This window comes from Protomyctophum parallelum (assembly GCF_964188405.1).
Source record: "Protomyctophum parallelum genome assembly, chromosome: 1".
Classification (NCBI taxonomy): domain Eukaryota; kingdom Metazoa; phylum Chordata; class Actinopteri; order Myctophiformes; family Myctophidae; genus Protomyctophum; species Protomyctophum parallelum.
This window is the reverse complement of record NC_139697.1, coordinates 61,797,512-61,824,147: the sequence shown is the minus strand read 5'-3', so window position 1 is coordinate 61,824,147 and position 26,636 is coordinate 61,797,512. Positions and strand designations below refer to the sequence as shown.

The window sequence follows — 26,636 nt, the reverse complement described above, 5'->3', positions numbered from 1 at the left end:
TCAAGGCCACCCCAGTTTTCATTCATTGATAACTCTGTAGGATGTGCCAATAATAGTAATCAACCCCAATTAACAGTAAACATGTGGATGTGTATAAACCGCTTATCAAAACTGCAAGGCTAAAGTCATTACTTGGCCCAGTACCTCAGGCTCTATCCTGCACGCCTCCACAGGTAAACTCAACGATAAGACGAGAGAGAGAGAACAGAAAACACACGCACGCGCATGGACGCGGACACACACACACACACACACACACACACACACACACACACACACACACACACACACACACACACACACACACACACACACACACACACACACACACACACACCATTGAGTCTCATCATGTGTAACGTTTGACTGTTCATATAAAGGCAATACAGTTTACTGCATTGAGCCGTTACAAGAAAAGGCCCTTGCGTATTTATTTACTAAAGAATGTATTTGAGGATATAGCAGAAACAGACCATTGCAGTAGATCAGACAGGCATAATTATGAAGTCCTCATTGTCAAAATGTACTCTCAACATGTGTAAAGCAGCTGTTAAGACCGCCAAAGATAAATTGGGTTATCACCGGCCATGTCACATGCTAATGGTTTTATGTTACTAAAAATATGCCAGTATTTCTAATTGCATTCTCTCACCTGTCCTAGTTTAATGAGTTCAATTCAGCTTAAGGATATACAGAATGTGATCATTTAATAGTGTAATACATGTTCTATATTTCAGCTTGAAGTCACCAATGAATGGTGATTTGGGCCTTATGCAGAATTAACACTGCCACCTAGAGGTGGATTTGATTATTTAAAAAACAAGCTACAGCTGTGTGTCTTTGAGACTCCTTGTCGACTAGGACTAGTTAGGAGGGAACTGTTTGTGCAAGTAACTTGTAAATTACAACTCTCCTCCCATGGTCAGAGAATAAATGCAGGCTAGCCTGCTCTGTAGTGAAACCGGACAATCTGGAGGTGGTTGTGTTGGGAAGGAGGAAGAAGCTGGAAGCTATTCAACTACGATGAGCTGCTGATGAGCTGCTATTCACCTGTTTCGGCTTGAATGTACTGGGGCTCCTTTGACCTGCTTCACTTTCTCCACACTTCCTATATTATTCAGTTGTCACAGCCAGTGTTGCCAAAGTCTGCTTATTATAAGTGACGTTTGGCTTGTTTTTCTGTAAAGTCACTTGTAAATATTGGTAGTTGCTGGTTGTGTTTTTGGGCTTGTTTCTAATGTGTACAGTAGTTGCTTATTTGGGCTTGCTTCCTAATGTTGTTTAAACCAGTGGTTCCCACATTTCTTCATGTCAAGGGACCCCAGATTAATATGTAATTGTCCACGGACATCTGAAAATATTTGTGCTTGTTTTCATAGCTTGTTTTCTCTTGCAAGATCTGGCAACACTGGTCACAGCAGCAACAGCAAGAGGAAAAATAAGTTATGCACACAAAAACACGTCAAAGGCTCATGGGACACTGGAAACAGGTGGATATAGGGATGGCACAAGACTAGCGTCATCATTGGTCCCAAATGTAATGTAGGCTATATGTAACAGATTTACACATAAGATAGGCATGTTATTGTTGATTGTCTCATACTTCTACTTGACTAATTTGAATGCCATTATTGGAAGACTGATATACTACTGCTGACTTCCAACAAATGTAGCCTACAGGGAGAGAACAAATAATAATAACAAACGCCACCAAAGGTCTTTAGCATTTTACTTTAGAAAAATAACATTATGGCAATCCATAGATTTGCAGATCTGATTTGTGGAAAGAGAAACATACAAAAGCCCACAAAAAGGAAATATTTGGGAGCAAAGTTGCAGGGAAAGTTGAAAAGTATGGAGAGAAATTCAAAAAAGGCAAAGCTTGAAGCCTATACTGTTAGTGTATACGACTGTGTTGCTCGTGGAATATAGCTTTGTTTCCACAATGCAACAATGTTGGATAGATAACCAATTAACTACGGCTTTAAGGTCTCTAAAGAAACTAGAACTCTTTAATTTGTCCTGTAAAAACCACACAAGCACAAGGAAAGGTGATCATAAAGAATGGTAAAATGTTTACAAATAAATATTAAATTAGTGATATACACTTGTACAAACTACCCTGAATATACAAAAACATCCAAACAATTTCAAAACAAGTGCACATGTGTTCTCTCTAATGTGTAAAATGAGCTACAATAACTTATGCCAGCAGAGTAAAGTAATGTAACTGAGATGGTCACAAATGAAAATGGTAGGGCATTATATTTCGTTGTGGTCAAGAATATAGGGTATATGTCTTTCTTGGGCATATCAGTAAACCTGAAATTGGAGTATATAGTACCAATATGTGAACAACAGCATGTCAGAAACTTATAGTAAGTTCATAAAATTTGTTTTAGAAAAGGATTGGGACTTTACTTTAGGGGGCAAGTCCAGCGAGATACCTAAATATTATGCACATTTTTTCAGGACCTATATTACTACTTCGTGTTATGTTATAATATGGGTGTTGTGTTGTAGTCCGCTCCAATTAACTACTGGATAGCTTGCAATCAAGTAACGGCTTAACAAACTTAAAATAATGTATATTATTTGCACTGGTTAACATGATAATATAAAAACACCTGCTTTTAACAATACAAATTTGAAATTGTTATAAACTAAAATACTTTGTAGGGATGATTTGTCCGTGAACTAGTAATAAAAACATCACTGCCAAACAAATAATCTTTACATCTCAGTCGCTAAACATAGTAACCTAATGTAAGAATTACTTTAATTAATTCATAGTTATTTACATACTTTCAAAGAGTATTTTTTTTAGATTGACTATTTATGCCCCCTATAATAAAGTGCAGCATGTTGTATACTTAAAAAAATAAGAAAGAAAGAAAATAAATTACACACAAGCAGCATTAATAAAATGTAGTGGTATACTAACTCACTGTGGCCATACAGTACCATCACAATACTATGGTACAAGTACAACAGCATCACAATTGTATCAACATTTGGTGTGTTTTGTTTTATCATCAAAACAGAGTGGGCTGGGTGGGGGTGAAGGGTTATTATGTTCATTTAACACTACTGAGAGTGTACAAAATAATGTATGCCTAATTATTACATTTTTACACTCTCAGAGTTACAAATGGGTAGATTTATCGCTGAGAATTTTGTAGAAAAAAAGTGTCTTGAAGCACTGTGATTGTGCTTTGAAAACATTACAGATATTGAAACCATGCACTATTTTAACAACTAAAGAGTAGTTGTGGTAGAGTATGTTAAATGTGATTTAAAACACCCTTCAAGTTTTTGTTGTTCCCTTACGATTAAGAACACGTACTGTATATGGGTCCTAGCGTTCACATTTAACCTCAAATTCAGTTCTGTTATTATTTTCTTATCGTTTATTGCAGATTCATCCGCTTTTCAATCTCAAACCACACCCGCCAAGAAATTGAATGTTAATATTTATTTATCAACAACGCCAAATGAGTGAACCATACATGTCCTATTTAACATAACATCATTTCCTACTTAATGTTTTATTTAGCATAAATAAAACGGAATACGACAGACTAATAATCACTTCCTTGATATTAGAACAGGTTCAAATATCTTCATTATGAATGACTTAATTAATTACTTTTCCAATCCCCTACACGACTATTTGACTTTGGTAGAACCGTTTCTTATAGCATTTAAATGATAATTGAAAGGAGAACAGTGGAGGAGGGTTGCCTGCATGCTCACTCCTGCAATATGATGACTCTTATCACCTGAGAGGCTCCTGGGTGCAAAAGGTACATGCATTGACTACTAATAAATGTACTGTCCATAATCCAGTGAGCCCTAGCTGAGAGCTGAGGCACTAGACACTACAGTCCCTGTGAAGTCACAACAAGCCTCGACAGTATGTTCAACAGTCAATTATTTCTAGAAAGTCCCTATTGAGACACCAATGTTTCTCTGGTTCAAACAAAGAATGAGATAAAAAAATAATACCAAACGTGTTGTTAGTGTACAAGGAAGAATCTCTTCACTTTGATGGGCTAAGAATTTAAAAACTCTGAAAGGTGTTTCAAAACACTTGTTTGTTGGTTCAAAGCATCATGCTTTTGTCTCACAGCAATATCAGACTAATTTCTGATTGGTTGCAGTCATTAACACCATTCATTATTACTTCTATACACTTTATTTTGACAGTGAAAGTGGGAGGAGTAGAAGAACAAGGACTCAATGGATCGGTTGCAGTGCAGTTCTTCTTTGAGTTTCTGTAATTGTATGGGTGGCAGGCTGGCAGAGGTAGTCAAACCTATATGGCTGCAAGGGCAGGTGACATTGAGTGAGTTGAGATGTTTTCTTTATGGACGACTGTCGGCTTCAGAAGGAGGCATCACCTCATAGCTCCGAAGTGCGACAGACATACATTGACGCTAGTATCTATGTGTCTGCCGACGCTGAGGGGAGGAGGAACAAAATGGAAGGATGCTCCAGTCAGACTAGATACTCACACTCTACACATGACAAGAATAGTAAATGAAAGAGGAGTCACTGGACATACAACAGCCCATAGTAAACTACATACATACAGCACATACATACATACTGTATATGTATACACATACATACATATTATTGTGATCGTGAAATGATAGATAGATGCACAGTTAACAAAACAAGCATGAATATGAGACAGAATTTTCCAAAACAAAAACATTGAACCATGCAACGGAGATGGGGGATGAACTACTGTATACACCATTTTGTCATTTGGTTAGCAGAGTCTTCAGACTCTTGCTATTTAGAAATCCAAATGTAAAACCCTTAAGATCCTTGCAGACGTTCTTTCTGCTGCTTTTCAGAAAAAACGCATCAGTCTGCAAGGACCTTTAGTTAAAAAAGTTAAAAAGAAGTTGAAACACAAAAGAGAGTTTTAAAACTAAGCATTCGCATGAGAGGTCACAGTGCCTGTTGAAGCAGGACCAGTTTGGAGGTCAGTGCATTCCTGTCGATGGGATGGAAGATGAGGTGGACATTGCCCTCTCCTGGTGAAACATGAAATGGCAGGCGTGGTTGTGCCAGATGGTTGATGGTGGATCAGGACAGCACAATGGTGTTCTGTGAATCCACGTCTTGTAGATTCATGAAATCTGTACTTACTCCGCTGTCATATACAGGGTTTTCAAAAGCTGACTCCTCAGTCATATTGTCATACGGAGGCAAGGATGACGGCATTCTGATAGACTTCCCTTGGAATCTGCGTGACGAGGGGAGAAGCATTGTATAAAATCTTGTTTAAATTGAAAAATGTAATAAAAGGAGTAAAGATAAATTGCAAATGATAATACGTTGTAAACCAACATTTCCCTGCTGCTTACTTTGCAAAGTAGATGTACATTCCAAGGACAATGACCAAAATGACTGCAGTTGGAATGAAAACTGCGAGGGCTACATGGGTGCCCTCCATACCATATTCTGAATCAGCAACTAAAATAAGAAAAATAGAATAAAACACATTGTTGTATGGAGGCTCCTTGGTAATAGACAAAATATTCGAATGATATTGCAATGCTTCATTGTAATGACATACCATCCAGCCTACGTTCATTCAGATATTGGGTTGATGCTAGAAAAGAGTAATCACAGTTTAGTGAGTAGCCAAAAAGTACAGTCAAAAAGCTAGTACTGTGCTATAGCCATCCATTCACAGAAAATAGCAGATCAAGCTCACAAGCACAAGGTGTTGTGAGCTTGTAGATCAGATCAGCTATTTCTTGCGAAGTGAATTGGTGTTTGAGGAGGAGAAAGAAATTGCAGATCCAAGGATAGACCCGTGGGAGACACCGGTCAATGGAGGGTTTAAGTGGATATATAGGGTTTAAAAGGTTATTATTATTTTTTTACCAAGCTGTTTCGTTTCCAGTTTGCACCTTTTATTTTCCTGTGTGTGGCATGTTACATAATGCATAATTATGGCGTGTAGTCGTTACCTACCTCTGCAGGCGGGGGGCGTGCCATTCCACTGTGATGGGTGACCGGGGATGCAGTGGATGGTGGGCTCCCCCTGCAGGTCATATCCGGTGTGGCAGGAGAACGTGAGCGTCTCCCCCGCCTGGTAGAAGGCCTTCTCTGAGCTCTGCATGCTGGTGGAGGGTGCACCAGGGTTCCTGCAGGGCTCGTAGCGCTCAGCTGACGGGAAGAGAAGAGGGAGGGTGACAATGCATGCATTTGTAGCGCCCGGGATGCAAACTCAGGTCTCCCGCGTGAACGTCCAATATGTTAACCACTAGACAAAAGGGATATGCCTATGGACCGGGGGAGATATTAGACTTTTGAGACCATCAGGCTGGAGGGCTCTGAGCCACTCTGCTACACATTGCACATAACCTTCTCAAAACCTATACGTTTTAGAGCAGAGGAACGTTCGGGCAGTACGGCTTGGGCAACTTAGTAGTAGATGATCATCACATTATCCTGCGTCAGTGGTTCTCAACCTATTTTGAGCTCAGGACCACTAGCATATTTCGAACAATGCTCATGGACCACCCCTCCCCACATTAAAATATTGTAGATCATTTTAGTATATAAGAAGTGATTTCTATTCCATTACAGATTACATATTTATTCTTACCTGTGTGTGGCGTTGCCCACTGAAAATGGTGGGATCTACAAGCTATTAGCTCAACTCGTCTCTGTGACTCACAGATCAGCACAACAAAGTATATCAAGTCTTTCATTTCAAGCCTTTTCCCCCACACTACGCCTATTCATACGTTTTCTTACATTTTACCTACCAAATATTATTTAAACATATTTTATTTTTGATACATTTAACAACGGTACAGTATGCGTTTTTAAGCATGTTTTAAATATTTTCCCACGGACCATCAGATGTCATGACCACTAGTCGGCCATGGCGGGCCACTGGTTGAGAAACTATCATGATGCAAAAAAAGTGCTGATTTAGCCTGGTTGCCTCGGAAAAAGTTATACTTTACGTACTGTATAAAGCAGTGGTTGTCAACCCTTTTCATATCAAGGCTTATTTATTCTGCATTTGAGCCACGGACCACCACTTGAGAGATTTAGCCTCTTGGACTAAACTGCTGAACAGCTGAACTAAAGACTACGTCCACATTTCCATGCTGTATTGATGTCGGTACCAAAGGAGAGATAACAGGCAAACAATCAAAACAACAATTCCTCTACATTCTAATGCTTAATGTTTAACAATAATTTAACTTTTGAGAGTGTAAAATGAAAACAAATGGACCCTTTTAAGGGTCCATTTGGTTATCGACTCCACCATTTAGCTGGGGACCACGTGGAACCCCCTCAAGGACCACACGTCCTCTGGTGGTCCCCGGACCTCTGGTTGAGAACCACGGCTGTAAATCACATAATCCTGTGTGTGCGTGTGCCGTGCATGCTTGTGTGCGTGTTTCTGTTGACTCACGGATGCATTTAGGCAGCCTCTCGCTCCACTTGGGGATGGCTGAGTCTCTGTTGTAACAGGTGAGCAGGCTGCTGCCAGACAGGCTGTAGCCCTTGTTGCAGGTATACTGCACTGTTGATCCCACTGCAAAGCGGCTGCCCGTCTGCACCTTGCGACTGTGCTCTACGTTCCCTGGGTCTTGACACATCAATACTGGTCCGGGCACATAAAATCACATCGTACAGAACTGTGTTAATAATAATAACAATCACATGACTTGAGAAATGTACACCTGATGCTAAAAACACAGATTATTTTTTTCTTTTACAGAATTCCCAATGTCTCGGCCTCTGTCGCAGATGAAAATATAAAATAACACGGATGCTTTCCTCGACGTAAGACGAATGGGTTTTCAACAGGTCTAAATGGGTTAACACAAGCAACATAATAACATTCAATGTGATAAATACTGTAACTGTTTATTGTTTAAAATCTTTAGCGTCTTCTATTATTCTGTGTAGTGTAAGCGGCTGTTACAATGCCTATTATTCAAAGTAATTAACCATTAATATCAGTGTTTTCCATATTGTATTGGCATTGTGTAGTGATCAGCACTACTGCTATAAGATAACCAAAAACATCATCCAAGCTCAAGATAGACTAAACTTAGTGTAGCAGAGGGAGGTAGGTCACTAGAGGACAAAATTACATCATGAGCGATCAGCATAAGCCCTTTCTAAACAGGCAGATAGAAGCCTCCAATCCTCAGGTCCTGAGTTCTCCTAACACCACACCACCAGTTAAAAGTTTTGTGAGGGGGAAAGTCTGCATGCCAGTCTGATGCAGTGGAGAAGCTGTGGTTGGTGACGGCTTGTCCACTGCTGTTTGGCCTCACTGCATTGTTGACTGCTGTTTTTTCCATTATTTTTTACCTTTCAGCCATTAGTTTGTGACACACACACACACACACACACACACACACACACACACACACACACACACACACACACACACACACACACACACCTATTGCCTATTTTGAGGGGAGATATGTACAGCTTTTAGTGTGTTTGCACACACAAATGCCATTGACAATGAATGGCCAACTTTGAGTGTTTGTGTAAACTCACATTGAAGAAGGCGAGGACGTAAATTGTGATTCGGCCGGAATGAGATGATGTATGATGTGTGATGATAAGAGCGCCCCTCACTTCACACAGGTGTGATCTTATTGAATATTATACGGCTTAAGTGGACCCCACTTTTTGAGAACCAGTGATTTAGAGGTTTTAGACAACAAATAACTGTTCGTCCCGTACAACTTGGCTTCTGGAAGGACAAAAAAGAGGGGTTAAATAATCGAGGTGCCCTCACTCACCTTCCCGACACGTGGGCACTTCTCCGCTCCAGGTGAGGTCCCACTGACACATGAGGATCTCCGAGCCCAGCACCTCGTAGCCGGGGTAGCACTGGTACGTGATCACCGTGCCCTGGATGAGGTCCGGGTGGGAGGTGCTCTTCCAGCCGTTGGTGATCTCCGGCAGCTCTGGACACGTGTCGTTCCGCGGCACCTCTGTAGAGTAGAGAGAGAGATGGCCGAGCGGTGGGTGGAAGAATGACTCACATTTGTTACTTGGGTATCAATACGGCAATGTAGAAATACTCCCTTACAAGTAATAGTCTGGTAATCAAAGTTTACTTCAATAAAAGTACAAAAGTATTGGTATCAAAATGTACTTAAAGTACCAAACATAGAAAGTACTCATTATGCAGAATGTCCCATTTCACACAAGGGCTGTGCCATTACTGTCTATAATGCAAACCATGATAAACATTAGCTCTAGCCTACATAAAAACACGTTGTTATACTATACTGTATATTGTAACATTTTTGGTGTAATAACGGGATTACAATATACAGGCATGGACTGGCATTGGGCAATTGGGCAGTGTGTACCTGTAGTTAGATAACCTACACGCAGACACATTTATTTAGTTACAGTTATTTATGGTAGGGCAGACACTTTATATTTCTGTCGTCTTCTATAGCTGATAATGGCGATATACGGCTCCAGTGAGACAACTCTAGGGTAGACTCTGAGGAATACACCAAAGCGTTCTGTGCTGTGTCCTATATGCGACGTAAATACTGATGATTGCACATACACAGTAACATCCTCATCTTTTCAAACTAATTCAACCAACTCGACCCCTGAGGGTTACGTTTATACACTCTCAGGGAGTGTACAAACAGGGTGTTTTTGTGGTTTGTTGTCCTGTACACGTTAAAGTGATTTAGGTGTGCCAACGTGTTGCAAAAGTAGACAGTAGCCAGCAGTATTGTCAGTGCTTGCACATTTGCACATTTTATGAGCTGCAGCTGTGTTGCCCTTACATCATGTTGCACTATATGGTAAGCTTTATGCAGCCTCAGCCTGTACGTTTCAGAATTTACCCTGAACCAGAAAACTAACTGCAAAATCAGCCTAGGGTTTTTCATGCCTCTTTAAAGTATAGCACTGGGGGCTTTAAAGCTGCTAATTTGCAAGACCGGTGCCCTGTGTGGCGTGCCAGGAGAGCCACAGCATATTGGCAGTGGCACCAGCCAGTCTGTTGTCCCTTTCACTGCAGCACATGGGGGGCATTAGGGACACCAGGACATTAAGCACTGGGTAAATGTAACTGATGTGGAACACAGTACACTGTTATTGAGTGTCTCTGTTTGTGGTTGGGTGGCCACTGGCCACTAGCCTGCTCCTATGCACAGCTTTGTGTGTTGAGGGTTCCTCCTATGCCAGCTTTCCGGGTCTGAACACAAACATTGACTTGTGATCACCCCCAGAGCGATGATTTGATTGGCTGAGCGAAGTACACATTGAAGATAAAAGTGAGGGCAGAAAAGTGAAGACGCCAAAAGTGATTGGCCAGAATGACATTTGTGATGATTTGATTGGCTGAGCACGGAATGTATGATGTATGATGATGCGTGACGATAAGAGTGCTCCTCACTTCAAACGGTTGTGATTTCTTTTTTACTATAACCCCTTTTAAGGGTCCTTCGGGTTACATTTGTACAAATGGAATGAATACTGAGGATTTTACTGTGTGTACTTACTGTCTACACTACAGTATGACAGTTTCTAGTCTAATGAGTGCAAATATCGCCCGATAACCCCCACCGACTCTCTATGAACCTATCACTCTGTTTTATTTACCTTATTATACCTGTAACCTAGCAACAGTATCCAGCCGTCAGAAACAAAACGAGGTTATAACCAGCATCACTTTGCTACTGGGCGAAAATAAATTGTAACGACTTCATCAAATATATTGGATTTGAACTATTGAATTATTTCGGTCGGTCCACTGCAGACGACCGCAGCAGTGCCAATATATTATGGTTTAATAGCGCACTATCTTTTATGTATTATTGCTATTCTGTGCATGTGGATAATCTTAACAATGTCCTTCTGTTTGTCAGGATTTGTGAACATAAGCCAGTTGTGAACAATCTCCTAAAGCATTAAAAGGAGAAAGCAAGAACTCATGTTATCAAGGAACTGTTTTCTAGAGAATAATAATTGTTTTGACAATCCACAGGATGCTTTTCAAATTCTTTTTCAAAAATCAACTTTTTTATTTTATTCGTCAGGATTTATATCGATAATCGGTACATGCCTAAGATGTTTGCCTATTTCCGCTAAATGTTCACCCATTACGACATTCCCAGAAAAGGCATGCTAGGGCTAATGTGATTAAGAATAAGGAAGGCAGTGTTTCATCAGTGACGCCGTGACGGCCCCTCACCAAAGAAGTGGACGGTGAATCCGTTGTTGTAGCCGTAGATGTTGGTGGCGGGGTCGGACTGGAACTGGATGGTCACATCGGCCATGGAGGTGTACAGCTTGAAGCGCGACCGGGTGCCACTGTACTGACCCAGGATGTTGGCTGTGAGGTCATCACCGTCATAGAAGGTCAAGAGGTCATTCTTGCCAACATGGAGTCTGTGGAGAAATTATTAGGATTTACAATGCATTATTTTCTTAGCGATTATGTTTTGTATCGTTTTATTATTCTATATTCTTTAAATAATCGATTAAATCAATTGAGTATTCACAGAGGGAGACCATAATACTGAGTCATTCAGGCATCATTTACACAAAATAAATAGCTGGATACGTTCCCAGACATAACCTTGTTGATCTTGTAGGGTAGAGCATTGAACACTTCTGTGTATTACAGTAGATACACAAGAGGAATATTTACGTGCATTTGTGCCGTTATTTGCAGCCTGCAGTGTTTTCTTTTTTGTTATCAAATGTTTTTTTATTTTAAGACAAAAACACAATAATACACGTTAACAACCTGAATGACTTAAAGAAAACAAAACACATATAAAACAACACATAACAGCAAAAACAAGGAACACAAAAACAAATGAATGTCCTCCCTAGGGTTAATTTTGTGAGCTCTATGCTCCCACTGCCACCGCCAGCACAGTATTGGACTAAGATTCATTCTGCTATATCTAAATTTGTGTGGAATAGGAAACGCCCACGTCTCAAACTTTCCTTGTTACAGCGGGCCAGAGCTGATGGCGGTCTCTCGTTGCCTAACTTCAAATTATATTATTGGGCTTTCACTCTTCGCCCCCTTTTAAGATATTTCGACTCAACTATAAAGGTTTGTTGGCGAGAGCTTGAGGAGAGTTTGGTTCATCCTGTTGAATTGAGAGATCTGATCTATTCAAACATAACGAATAATCAATGCAAAGTTCGCTTTGGGCCAATCATTTCTCAGTTAGTAACAGTGTGGAGAGCGGCTGAAAAATTGTGCAAGATTGATTTGGAATGGAATTCGTTTTCCCCAGTGTTCAACAATGATGGTTTGCTTTTGGACAATCGTCCTATTCGTTTTCCCAGATGGAGTTCCAAGGGGATTCATACTTTGGGTGATTTATTTGATGTTAATGGTTTACGTTCTTTCCAGAATTTGTGATATTTTTTAACTTGCCTGGTAACTCTTTTTTTTCCTATTTACAATTGAGAACTGCCATGAGGACATATGGGGTGCCATGGCAGACCCCCCTTGCAATGCACCCTGTAGACAATGGATGACTCTGATGTGTTGTAAAGAGCACTAAATAATTCAACATACATTTTTCTTTGCCGCTACTCTGCTCTCACAAATGTACCACACTATAAATAATATTATGTGCAAATACGACAGCATAATAAACACCTTAAAACATTCTTAGCCGGTCCCTAACTGGACACAACATCAATGCCATGATTATTGAGTCAGTAATGTCCCCTCTTGGAAAAAGGCAAACTTTTTCAGTTTGCACAAATGACTGTGAATCCTTCAACTTAGTATTTAGGTTTTCTTACAAAAAGCAAACAACTTAACCAATTCTGACCGGGCACCCATTTTGGTGTTGGCATCATGTTGTGCTTTAGCTATTGAAAAATAGCAGATCTACAAGCTCATATCGCGCCACCGAGTGGCGCGATACGAGCTTGTAGGTCTGCTATTTTTGAAAGAAATCGAAGAACAACTGACATTTTTAGAATCTGATCTCAGGTCAGAATGGGTTCGTCAGACCAGCGTGTGTCCAGTGGAAACCTCGTATGAATCTGATCTCAGGTCAGAATGGGTTAAACATCCTGGCCACAAAATACGGGAAGAGGGAAAAGGTATTGAATCTATAATGGAGAAAACAGAAATAATCAGACTCATTCATTATATTAGACACGTGTGTGTGAGAGCAAATACAATGGCGAGTTGGCAACTCACGAAAAACACAGTTTGCCGTAAGCTCTGCTGTAACTGATTAACTTAAGAATGCATTAACCTTTCCATATAGAGATTCATAAGTCCTTGCCCTCTTTTCTGAGCGAGAGCAAAGCTTGACATTTATTCAGAGATAGGGGAGGGCAAGCATTGGGAGGAAGGAGAAATAATAAGCCGCGGAACCCGTCATAGTTCCCTGCTGAAATAATCTGCAGGGAAAACTGCGGTTGTTCTTTATGTGCCTCAAGGCAGGTGTCAAAATAGCTGTGCAGGTCTCTGAGCGCATCTGTGGGTTGTCTTCTGTTAATGTTCACTGGCTGTCTTGGTGAGCACTTAAGGGTGGTAAAAAAGTTAGCTGCATTCTCCAGTCAACCTTGGATGGAAAACATTGTCTTGTAGCTATCATTCACCTGTCTCCTGCATCACATATACAGCATATTAATAGATTTAACTCTGCATCTACTGGAATAGACTGGCTGGCTATAATGCTATTTTGAGATACCCATGAGACTGTTTAAAATGTAGGCCAAAATAATTTATCTTCCTCCCTTCATAAGAATGTGTTCCAATGAGTGGCAGATGGGGAAGTCATATTTCAACCCCCCCCTACTCTACCACAAGTTATGATTCAAGCAGTCTCTCCCCTTTCTCTTTCTTTGCGTTAGCCTGATGGCATATTTGCTTTCCTATTTGCTCTTATGTCTACATAAAATGTTTCCTATTACCATCTATTTCAAGCCTCACAGGGCTCTAAAGATGATCGGCCAAATATTCCACTTCCACACAAACAAAACATCTACTCGGCAGGTTTCCATAAAATCATTCATGCTCCAAAGAGGTAGAACTACACTGCTTTTGGTCATCCTATTGACTTTCCTCTATGCAAGAAATATTATTGGACATACTGTATAGGAACTTTGCACATTTCTATAGAGTTATTCTCAATTGGGATCAGTTTACGACTCTCTCCTCTTTGCATGTGTGTGAACACTTCTCTTCAGGTTTGACCTCTAAGCTGCCCCTATTAAGCCCAAATATCATCTGCTGAGAGGAAAAACATCAGAAAACTTGACACAAATTTGAGCTGAACTAAAGTGTGTCCCAGAAGAATGAGGAGGAGCTGGAATTGATCCCTCTGTTTTGTGTTCAGCAAATGGAGTAAAATTAAGCCTCCATTTTCTATCCATAGAGCATGAGGCAAGACAGCATAGGTCTGTGTTGAAGATGCTGTATGACATAAGTAAATGTGCCTAATTTATGCTTTGTCGCACAACGGTCTCAAACACCGGAATTAGCAGACCTAGAAGCTCATAATGTGCTGAGCATGCAACACTTTGTGAGCTTGTACTGTAGGTCTGATATTTTGGGTCGGAAGTCATTTCTGATCAGGCTTAAAGTTGACTACGGTTTCCATGTGAGGTTGCTCAGAGCACACGTAGTCACAGATCCTAAGGCATGTTACCATGATATGTTTTGCAGAACCTACTGTATAGGCATTGGGCCAAACGCTTGAACGGGTTTTAGTAAACTGTCAGATACATGATGTATAATCTCAGGCTCTCAGTAAATCTTTCTGTATGTCTTGTCTTCAGAATGTCTAACCTGTAGAGAGACATGCAGACACTAATCATACTGAATTGTCTCCACCAGAGATGAAAACAAAACAAGGAGAAGGATGTTGGAAGTGAAGATTTACGTTAATAATGTAATCATCATGTAATCAGGTAGGGTTATACAAAGCATTGATTTAATTGCAGTATGACGGCTGCCTTGAAGTATCTAAAAAGTGTGGTGAAGAAGTACAACAATTAAGTATAATATGCGGCATTAATTTATAACGGTTGGGCTGAATAGAGGAGAGGACTCATTCAACAAAAACAGATATTTCGCAACATTTTAAAATAATGAGGTTCCCTCTACTTGTGCTTGGACGTTATTCCTTTTTAAATTAAACTACAAAGAATTGATTTTTAAAGGCCAGGGCATTGACCCTCTACTGACTGAGCTCCAGGGTTTATTGAAAAATGACCATTCCACCTTCCTGTGGAATGGTGCTGAATTCCACTGTCCAACCAACACATTTCCAAATGACGAGGCCTTCTACTGGGCTCTCCGAGTGGACGAGCCTCTCCTCACGCACTGGCTAAAGTGTAAAGGACACTTGCAACTTGCTTATATGCCATAAGAGTGTTAATTTGTTTTGTCTCGTAGTACTTTATTGTTTGTGCTGTGCTGTTGGTGATATAAGTGCTATAGAAATAGTTATTGTCATTGTTTGTTTATTTATTCTTAAGTCTTCAGCCTGGTTTGTAAAACCCTATAGTGCACATTGTAATGCACAATCATCTCCACAAGAGGTCAGAGTGAAGCCAGGTGTCTTATCTACTACATTAACGACTGACTATACTAACCCGTCTTGACAACGCTGACAAAAACAAATCTAAATTTCCACAGCGTTAAACTGGCAGGCATTCTGCCACTGTGTGCAGATGACACGATCATTATGACTGCAGGTGGGAATCACAACTGTTGGAGTCACCTGTTGTTCGCCTCTACAACAACACGGCTCCGTCTCGACTCCTGCTCCCGTGTTAATTAGCATTGAGCCAACCCTCCTGTTTGGCCTAAATGAATTAATCAGCCCTCGTTATGTACACCGTTCCTCTGTAACTGCTGCTACAGACATGGTGATGAATGATAATAGTGGGTTGAACTGAACGTCTTCTCATTAATGTCAAAGTGTGTGTCCAGACTAGTGTCCACCCTCCTAACGAGACCACGCTCATCCACAAGAGTCGCCGCTTTGACTCTGTATGCACGCACGGACGGCACACGCACGGCACGCACACACGTGCTCTTACACATACACACACACAATTTAGACAATTTACAATTTAGGCAATTAGCTCTTAATCCAGAGCGATAAGCAAGAAAAAAACCCATTATTAATGCATCAAATACATAAAAATAGTCATCATGAATCTAATCTAATTAGAACCTAACAGTGGAATATCTATATGCTGATGAAACTATAAGTATGTGTAACTAGAGTGCTATGTCTACATAAAATGTTATCTAAGTTTCATAAGTTTCATAAGTATACACCTGTAAGGTCGTCGAGGCTAGGGCAAGTGCTACAGGCTAAGATGGAGTCTGAAGAGGTGGGTTTTCAGACTACAGCGGAAGATTGGGAGTGAGTCTGCAGTAACTTCTGATTGCTATGGGAAGTGCATTTCCATTGTTTTGGAGACAGAAGGGAGGAGAGTTTGGAACGTGTGGAGTGTGGAACACGCACGCACACAGCTTCAGGATGTTCTGGAACCTTAGTCTTTTGTAAAATGTTAGCTGGGCGAGAGCTTTTTTTTGGGGGGGGGGGGGGTTCACAATTGTAAGCTTGTAGATCTGCTATTTTCAAAAGATTTTATACATTTAAAAACTTGGGATGGGACATTTCTGCATAATGAGTACTTTTACTTTTGGTACTTTAAGTACATTTTCATGCCAATACGTTTATACTTTTAGTACATTTTGAATTCTGGACTTTTACTTGTAATATAGTATTTTTATATTGCAGTATTTATACTGCAACATTGGAGTACTTTTCCCACCACTGCTGATATGTTTGTTATAATACCAAACCTTAACCTGGGTTTGGTGTAAGAGCAGCACTGACTCTGTTTTAGGGTCTGCTGCGCGGGGCTTTTACAATGTTAGTCTTGTTGCCCTCATGGTTATTGGCTGGCTTTTAAAATCCATGAAGTGCATGCGAACAAAGGAGCCATGATGCCCTCTGTGTGATCTTGAGTCTGTCCATTAGCAGCACCCTCTTCTGCTATCATTTCTATAGCTCATGACATACTTGAATGCATTGGAAGGGGGGAAATGCAAATCTGGTCTTTTTTTTCCTCCCAACACGTGCCTGTTGCTACCTAAACTCGTATAGCAGGTACTGTGACTGTGAAAATATGTTTTACTCATAATGTACTGTACCTGCGTAACAATATATACATGAACCTTGAACTTCGAGGATTGCTAGGCAAAAAACAGTTTGGGACATCATGCAGGGTCATCATACGCAAGCAATATGCCTGAACCAGCAAGAACAAGGACATTCACCTCCCACCCCAATTATTGCCACGACTTGTTCAATCTCACAGGAAGAAGCTGAGCTCTGTGGAAATCTTTGTTCTTACTTTAGATTGGCTTAAACTCTCTGACAGGTTCCATTTCATCCCTGCCCTTGATTAATTGATTCTCTAAAAAAAAAAAAAAATCTTTCCCTCTCTTGGTTGTTAGCCCTGGTGTTGTAATGTTTTTATTCGAGTGCGTAAAAGTCCTTATTCACTGTAGTGCTTTACTTCATGAAGTATAAATATGACCAAACATTTTTCCATGTAGGAGGCTTTAATGTTTTGTCATTTTGCTGGACATGTGATGAGCAAGCTGAGATCATGTGACTGATGTGACTCACAAACATCACACTCACGTCAGTCACATTAAGTCCGTGTGAGGCCGTCCTTGTGAGAGTATGTAAAATTAATCACACCATCGCCAACGCCTTGCAGCAGGGTTTGTGTTTGAGGCTTGTCAACCCATTGGGCTAACCTGACCTCTAAACATGCTTTTGGCAGAAATCCTGTCATATCTCAGTGTTGTATGGCTGCTCGTGGAAACATCAAATTGCGTGTTAGGCCGTAGGTGGAAACCTTCTATGTCCATTGTCCAAAGCTGTTACTTTTCAGGAAATGGAAAAAAGAACCTTTGTTCCAATGGATTCAATGTAGTTAATTATTTTAGTCACAAGCTCTTGTAGTTATTATTTAGATACGTGTCACAACACGGCGCTTAGTGAACTTGTAGATCGGCTATTTTTGAGGGGTGCTAGCCCCCCCCCCCCCCCCCAATGCATGGCTTTTGAAGATAACGGCTGCTAAGTCTATGGGCTTTTTAATGTTTATTTATAGCACTTATGACGTAAATCGAATGGCAGCAGCCATATGTTTGTTAAATGTTTCATGTTTGTTTACAGCAGCAGTTAAACACACATTGACAATGACAACAGTCAATACAGTGGGCGCCCCACTGTATCTAGACATAGATGGGGCTGATTTGCACTTGGAGAGCTGTTAGGAAGTGCTAAAGTGCTCTTTTGTTAAGTGTCTTTCTTTTTTTCTTTTTTTTGCGGCTTACGCCTTTTTTTTTTTTTTTAAGATATTTTTTGCGGCTTACGCCTTTTATTGATTTTTTAAGGGACAGATAGTAGGCTGACAGGAAACGGGAGAGAGATGGGGGGATGACATGCGGTAAAGGCCGTGTCGGGTTCGGGATTCGAACCCGCGGCACACCGCGACTGGATCACCAGTCCGGTGCCCAGACCGTTACGCTACGGCCTGGGCCCGGCTTACGCCTTTTATTGATTTTTTTAAGGGATAGAAAGTAGGCTGACAGGAAACGGGAGAGAGATGGGGGGATGACATGCGGTAAAGGCTGTGTCGGGTCCGGGAGTCGAACCCGCGGCACACCGCGACTGGATCACCAGTCCGGTGCCCAGACCGTTACGCTACGGCCTGGGCCTTAAGTGTCTTTCTCAGGGACATTTATACACACACTGGGCAAGCCACGGGTAGAACCAGTGAGTGACCTTCTGATTCCCAGGCCGCCTCTCAAACCACATTTCTATATTCACTCTCAGAATTACAAATACGTTACATGAACACAGATTTTACTGTGTGAAGTGTCTGAGGGATGGTGTCCGTCCGTCCGTCCGCCTGCCTGTGGCTGTGTGGATGTGCATGATAGCACTGTGCATGTGTATGAGCCGAATTACTGTTGAGAAGTCTGGATAAGTGGCTGGGAGTGGTTTCACAAGCAGAACATATTCATTTCAAAGCCTGTTCTGAGAGACACACACCAGGGGAGAGTGAGAATAGAGGCTTACTGGCTAATCTATTCAGAACGTGTGCTGGAAAAGGCACAGAATCCTTAACCTACTGGAGAGAAATAAAACCCATCTCATTCGTGCCTGCTGTCACAAAAACTATTTTCCACAGCTAACGTAGAGTAAGTGTATTCGATTTGAGAGTAATTCTGTCTCATAATTGTTAAATGATCCATTTACAACTCAAGAGAGCGTATAAATATAACCAAATGGATACATTTGTTGACAATTGTACACTCTCAGAGTTTCATTTCATTTATTTATTTCGAACTTAACAAAATAAATGAGAAAATACAAAGGAAATCATTTTTTTTAAATAAAACCCGTGCCACAGTTATCTTAACATCATCATTTAATGATATCCCATGTTGGAAAAAGGAGTAGGAAGTTATCAGGTCCTACCCCTCCTTTGTGTATCTCAAAATCAAGCATGGCCCTGGGGGGGGAAACCTACATCTGCTGTACCTAACTAGCTATTCTATCCTACCTACAGTATGTCCATTTTTAAACATTTGTTGTTTGTTTGAACGTATTGACTGTCGCACTTTGTTTCAATTATTCTCTGCATTTTACAATCTTGAACTTCATTCGAACGTGTAAAACTTTATTTTAACCCATCTGTGTGGTAGTGTATGTTAATACTACTCTCACAACGAGAAATGTAGACCCCATAGTGTCGGGTATGACACCTGCTACTGTTTGACACACAGCCCTGCCTGAAGCTCATACGCCCAATATCTTCCATGGCCAGCGGGCATGTCCTCTTAAGTCTTATCTGAGCGGTAGAGGTTTGGTCTCCCCCCGCAGGAGAACCGGGTTTGAATCGAGGGTGTTAGTTACAGTTGCATCTCTCTACTTCGGGGAGGACTTACAGTACAACGTACGGATTTCAGCATTAGCGTACGTAAACTTGACCTCCCGTCCTCTCACCCGTTGCTTCTTTCTTCCAAATGGATCCTCTCTGAGAGTGAACTTGGACGACATTTTGGTTCCATTATTTTGTACACTCACACATAATAGAGGACCATAATGGAAATGAGCCCTTGCGCTCCTTTATTGTGTTTTTATTCACGGTGATGATGCAAATCAATCAATCAATCAATCAATCAAACAAACAATCAATCAGCTGTGACATCACTTACACTTGGATGTCTATCATGATCCTCTTGTCCTCCTCGACGTGGATGCCCCAGATGCAGTCCTGGCCGCGGTCGTACGCCTCGGGCCAGTTGGGAGACAGCACCACCCCCGCCGAGTCGGTCATCTCTCCGCTGCACACAGCTGGAGGACAAAGTACACTCATTTATTTTTCACATTCTGACCTGAGATCAGATTCTGAAAAGGTCTTCAACATCCTGACAGTTTTCTGAAAAAGCTATGTTTCTATGTCAGTCGTTCTTCGATTTTTCAAAAATAGCAGACCTACGAGCTCATAGCGCGCCACTGAGCTTGTAGATCTTCTATTTTTCAATAGCTAAAGCATAACATAATGCTAACACTAAAAGGGGTTCCCGCCCAGAATGGGTTAAGTAAAAGTATCAATACTGCAATATAGAAATATGTAGTGTAGTAAAAGTACAATATTTGGATCTGAGATGTAGTGGAGTAGAAGTAAAAGTATTGGATATTGGAAATACTCAAGTAAAGTACAAATACCTCAAAACTGTGCTTAAGTACAGTATTTACAATAAGTAAATGTACTTAGTTACTTTGCACCACTGCCAATAGATAAGGTACACAGATCCTCAGCGTTCCTTTAAATCCACTCACCTGCCAACATTTGGCTGTGTGAAAGTAGGGGATTTTCTCGAATATCAGTCAAATGGCCTGCCCTGACATGAATTAATTAATTTATTATTGTCTCCACCAGGCCGAAGGCATGGGGGGAGAGTATGTTTTGCACTCCGTCCGTCCGTGTGTCCGTCCGTGTGTCCGTGTGTGTGTCCGTGAGCAGCTAATCTCCGGCACCGTTAACCCGGTCGATGCCAAATTTTGCACACACCCTCCCTGGATGCCAACGATGAACCTCTGCCCCAAAACTTCCAGAACGGCCTGTTATAGCGCCACCAGGAGGCCGCTTTGTGCAAAACAACCCGGTCGATGCCAAATTTTGCACACACACTCCCTGGATGCCAACGATGAACCTCTGCCCCAAAATTTCCAGAACGGCCTGTTATAGGGCCACCAGGAGGCCGCTTTGTGCAAAACAAGTTTTTGCACAGTACACCTACAGATTTTGTCCAAACATCACGCAAATTGGTACACAGTCTCTCTAGAGCCATTCAACGAAACGGGTCTTTCAGATTTCTCAGACTCCATCCTGATTGGTTAAGAATGGCTTCCAAAGTTCACAGGAGTGCTCAGTTTCAAACAAAATGCTGCAAATCATGAACACATCGCGTGATTTCCGTGAAATTGTGCACGCACATTCCCACTAGGCCGAGGACGAAATGCCACATGAACAATTTCAACTCAGCCTCAAGGTGGCGCTATAACTGGCCGAAAAGTGTTTTTACCTCTTTGTTGCCCTTTTATCCAACCACCAGATGAAGGCAAGCTGCAATGTCCTACATTCCTATCCTGGTGGAGACCTGTGCCCAGAAGGGCACTTTTTCTAGTTTTTTTTTTTTTTTTTCAGTGTTCAAATGTGATCAAAAGTCCACATTGAAAATATCATAGAAAATATTAGACGCAAACAATGTGAGTGTGTGGGTGGGTGGGTTATAGTTGTTTGAAAGGGGCAGCTTTCGCACAAAGTGGACTGAAATGTAGAAGTGTGTTTCTCGTTGGGAACAGTTTCATCCATTTTTCCACAGCAAACAGCAGAAAGGGCTTCAGTGAGCACAGACGAGTGACAGGCAGGCTGTTTACACATGCATTTCTTCAGTATGTACAGGCCATTCACGAGATTGAATGGTAAATTGTCTTTATGACCTTTTGACATTAATGTTAATAGTCTACCTCACGTGACGATGGACAGTTCTGAAGCTGTGAACATGACATAGGCCTTCTATACAAGAAGGACACACTGACGTGCATAAAGGGTGAAGAATATGTTGGTATTATAAATACAATTGCTGTGCATTCATCAGACCGCAGTTGAGTGTCGACTTCTATTGAAACAACTTAAATTGGCTTTCTATAGGCTCCTGAACTCAAACCTTGGAAAGCTGTGCACACTGTCCTGGAAAACTGACCTTGACATAAAGCCGTGCGTGCGTGTGTGTTCTGAAGAAGTACAGTATGGAGAATAGGCTTTATGGCGGTGCCATGTGCCTCCAAGGCCAGCAGTTGTGTCGGCCTCGCAAGCAGACAGACGAGGATACCGGTAGATTATTATTATTATAATAAGTGAAAATGTATTGACAGTCAGGAAGAGCAGCTTAGCATGTTATAGAATTAGCTGCCGATGGTCCGTAGTGTCTTTTGAATAAAAAAGTAAAAAGCCAGGAGGTCCTGGTTATGCGAAATAAAAGCTGTCAGGAGATTTGAATGCCCCAAAAAAGTCCTGTCGACCATTAAACCATTCTGAACGGGCACCCATTTTGGTGTTGGCATGTTGTTATGCTTTAGCTATTGAAAAATAGCAGATCTACAAGCTCATATCGCGCCACCGAGTGGCGCGATACGAGCTTGTAGGTCTGCTATTTTTGAAAAATCAAAAAAAACGACTGACATTTTTAGAATCTGATCTCAGGTCAGAATGGGTTCATCAGACCAGTGTGTGTCCAGTGGAAAACCTCGTATGAATCTGATCTCAGGTCAGAATGGGTTAAACGTATGGACTCACCCCTGCAGGCTGGCTCCGTCTCATTCCACTGTGGGTTCTGCACATCGACACACTCAATCACAACAGATCCTTGCTCCAGTGTATAGCCTGGATCACAGGAGAACTCCACCACGGCTCCTACACTGTAGGTGGAGTCACTACTGCTGAAGTTCCCATACTTGACAAAGGGTTCATAGCACGTTCCTTTGGCAAAAGCTGAAGACAACAAACACAATGCAATGCATCAAACATGAATAACATACAGTATAATGCCTGACGTGAATGTGAATATTATTTTTAGATCATATTTTACAACCTGAAACGGCATTAACTTACCTTCGTATCTAATGGCAGCACCGGTGGAGGTAAACGTCCCGTCTGTGGTGAATTCCACAAACAGGTAACGTCCTGTGCTGATCACACCCTCATTGGGCAAGTATTCCACTTCATAGGAGTCGTACACCGGAGGAGAGTCTATGTTGTTCCCGTTTTTGATCAGAAGCCTGAAATGCAAACGGAGCGAATATGAAGAGCATTCTGGAGAACTGAGAGAATTATCACAAGCCATCTGAGAGCCACATCAGTGCTCCATTTTTGGTGGCTGTAATAACATTAATGTTGTTGTTGCCTTTTAATCTAGCATTGATGATGGCTTTGTTCAATAGGCCTAGCAATTTGTCAATTTGAAACACAAATTGGCAGTAATTGGTAAATGGTGCATTTATGTGGCGCCTTTTATCCAAAGCGCTTTAAAATGTGCATTGCATTCGCCATTCTTTCATTCCAACTTTTTGTATTTTTTTTTTTACCAACACTGATTACTCTACATTAACAACTAATTAACAACTAATGGAAACGGTGCCTCACACCAGTTTTAGCTTACTTTTTAAGTTTTTGGTCCATTTTTGTTTTATTTTAGTCACCCCTCCCTTGAAGCATATATGTACTGTATGTAAAACAATGTTTGAACAGTTTTAACAGTGGATGTTGAATGGTGGTAATGAAGAAATTGGTAATAACATGAAAAAAAATAACCCTGCACAATCATACTGTATGCTGCAATTTAATTTATACAAAAAATCACCTGTGAACAGATGAGTGTCCAGGTGTATGCCCCTGGCTAAAGGTCTAAGAAGGGAAATCACTTTTTTCAAATTTGACACACACACACACACACACACACACACACACACACACACACACACACACTGACACAATGTGCTTCTTGCGATGTGCATACTCTACCTGTCGTCATCCTCTGCCAGCGCCACCTTCTCAAAGTGAATATGAAGCCGGTGACCCTCTGGTGCCTCCAGGACCCAATGGCATGTCAGATTGTTACTGTAATTTCCAGGGAACCCAGGGGAGACAATACGGCCGTGGGTGGCATTTTTAATCATTCCACCACAGAATGCTGGATGTAGAGAGGGAGAGAGGCGGAGAGAGAGAGAGAGAGAGAGAGGGAGAGAGGCGGAGAGAGAGAGAGAGAGAGAGAGAGAGAGAGAGAGAGAGAGAGAGAGGGGGGGGGAGAGCAGGAGAGGGAGAAGAGTAGACACAGAGAGGGTAGGGAGGGTTTGAAAGCGATGGTATATAGATTATGGAACGAGTCTTGGAGAGAAGTCTCTGTCCCCGCCCCGAGGGTGGATTGAAACGGTAATCAATGGCTGGAAGCTGTGTGCTCGCTGGCTCACCAGGACCCAAATGTCTGGGTCTGTGGGAAGGACTTGTAAGGGGAAGCGCAAAGCACAGCAGGAACACTATCAGTGGGGAGCAGCTGTAGGCAGGCAGGCAGGCAGGCATGTAAAGAGAGCGACGGGGGCTGGCAGACGAACCTTCACTAACTCCAGATAGGATAGTCATGCAGCCCACCTCTAATTAAGGCAGCTTGGTCCAATGGTCCTTATTTTGCCCTGTCTCCACGGAACAGCTGTCTGTGCTGCTAATCACATGCAAATACACTCATTTGGCCTTGGAAAAATAACTAAGCAGGTGAAAGGGGGTGGCGGAAATGAACTAAACTTGGCTTGTAAGGGCCACCACCTGTAAGTTTGAAGGAAGTTAGTTTGAAGATGCAGTGATTACAATTCAGCCATTATGTGGGTATTTTCTGTGCATAATTATGTCGTTAAATACAGTTTAGAATCCAGACCATATGCAAAATTGCACAGCCCATCTAATTGTAAAGTTATGCTTATTGCACAGATAAGCCATGAGCGAATGTTTGCTGCCAGAATATATTGCTGTTACTGCAGCAAAGGTAAAACAAGCCCCCAAATGTCAGTTCATGCAAGGCACACAGTAATTACCACTAGTTTTGGCCATTTACAGTGTATTGTTTAATAGTGTTCTCTGAAGCATTACATCTACAGACTACATGTGCCTAGGCAGCTGTTGGAAACGGCTGCATCTGTCGATCCCTGTCTTGTTCTTACCCACGCATTTGGGTTCCTTCCCACTCCAGTACGGTGTGGTGGCGTTGCGGCAGGTGAGCGTTCTGGGGCCCTGCAGCCTGTGGTCGGTGAAACAGCGGAAGTAGGCTTCACCGCCGGGATGAAGGTGTGTTACAGTCACCTCTCCACCAGCGGGCTCCTTCGGGAAAACACAGCTCAGCACAAAGGCTAGAATGAGAGGGGATAGGAAGGAGAGTTTTTTTTTTTATTAGCCGGGTGGGGGAAAAAACAACCTCATTGAGATTAAAAATCTCTTTTGCAGTAGTAACCTGCATGGCCAAGAACCACCAAGTTAGCAATTGCTATGTTAACTTGCTGCCATTTGATTAGAGCAGTTACAGTATGACTGAAAGCACGACTGTCTCTAACCTTATTATGGTACTTCTCCACCACATACTGTAGCACCAGTTCAACTCAGATCTACACAATTCAACTACCAAGTAGTTTGTTTTCCACTGCAGATAGTAGTACCCCTTCAATGTCATCATGTTAAAATATAAATGGTGATGTGTCTACTCTGGAAACAATCTGTAGTTCACCTGTCCTATATTGTATGTATTAAGGGTACAGTAACGTTAACAATGAATGAATGTGCCCGTACCATGCGGTAGAAAAACGCTATAAATGTAAATGAAGGTCTGGGCAAATTTATCCGTATGCATACGACACAGTTTGTTTGTTTGTTTGAATAGTTTATTTCGATCTTTAGAGAGGGAGACATTACACAAAAAAAACAGTTTACTTTTAGGTGATGGAAAAGGCATAGGCAGAAGCTTAAAGCTTATTAGTGCCTATCCTTATCTCAACTTATTCCAAAATACTGTTGAAGATACAATCAACATATAAACAAAACAAACAAATGCCATTTAACGAAGGAGAATAGAAAATTAAACAAACAGAAAACAAAACAGACAACGAGAAAAACAAAACAAGGAGGGAAAAAAAGACAAAATAAAAACAGACAAACAGACAGTATAATTGACTTTTCCTCAAGTTATGTCAAACATTGTTGTGTGTTGAAGTAGCTATGTAGTATTGATTGGCTTATGGATCAGGGAATTGACTGTGATTTGTGAGTTTCCACTCTATATTCTGTCCATGTTGTTCGTTAACATGAGTTTGGATTATTTGTAGCTATATAGGTCTTCTCCATGGTTTCTGGAATGGGAAAGGAGAAGCTCAATTTGTCCAACAGAAGCTTTCTATAATAAGGTCTCCAATTCAATCTTCAATCTGGTTGTCTGA

The 26,636-nt window shown here is 41.4% G+C and overlaps 1 protein-coding gene across 1 annotated transcript in view; it reads right to left on the bottom strand.

Annotated features, from left to right (window-relative positions):
• Positions 1 to 5,103: 5,103 nt before the first annotated feature.
• The window catches only part of LOC310864607 (seizure protein 6 homolog), a gene marked incomplete at its 3' end in the record, with an annotated part of 64,939 nt that continues 43,406 nt past the window's right edge, over positions 5,104 to 26,636 (bottom strand). Inside the window, exons 4-15 of the mRNA XM_083773295.1 lie at positions 25,374 to 25,559; positions 24,187 to 24,355; positions 23,278 to 23,444; positions 22,963 to 23,157; positions 20,315 to 20,453; positions 11,249 to 11,445; positions 8,820 to 9,014; positions 7,463 to 7,654; positions 6,001 to 6,195; positions 5,597 to 5,632; positions 5,385 to 5,493; positions 5,104 to 5,263 (exon numbers count right to left, since the gene is read on the bottom strand). Of these exons, the coding sequence (XP_083629421.1) occupies positions 5,104 to 5,263; positions 5,385 to 5,493; positions 5,597 to 5,632; positions 6,001 to 6,195; positions 7,463 to 7,654; positions 8,820 to 9,014; positions 11,249 to 11,445; positions 20,315 to 20,453; positions 22,963 to 23,157; positions 23,278 to 23,444; positions 24,187 to 24,355; positions 25,374 to 25,559 (1,940 nt within the window). The remainder of the gene's footprint in view (positions 5,264 to 5,384; positions 5,494 to 5,596; positions 5,633 to 6,000; positions 6,196 to 7,462; positions 7,655 to 8,819; positions 9,015 to 11,248; positions 11,446 to 20,314; positions 20,454 to 22,962; positions 23,158 to 23,277; positions 23,445 to 24,186; positions 24,356 to 25,373; positions 25,560 to 26,636) is intronic.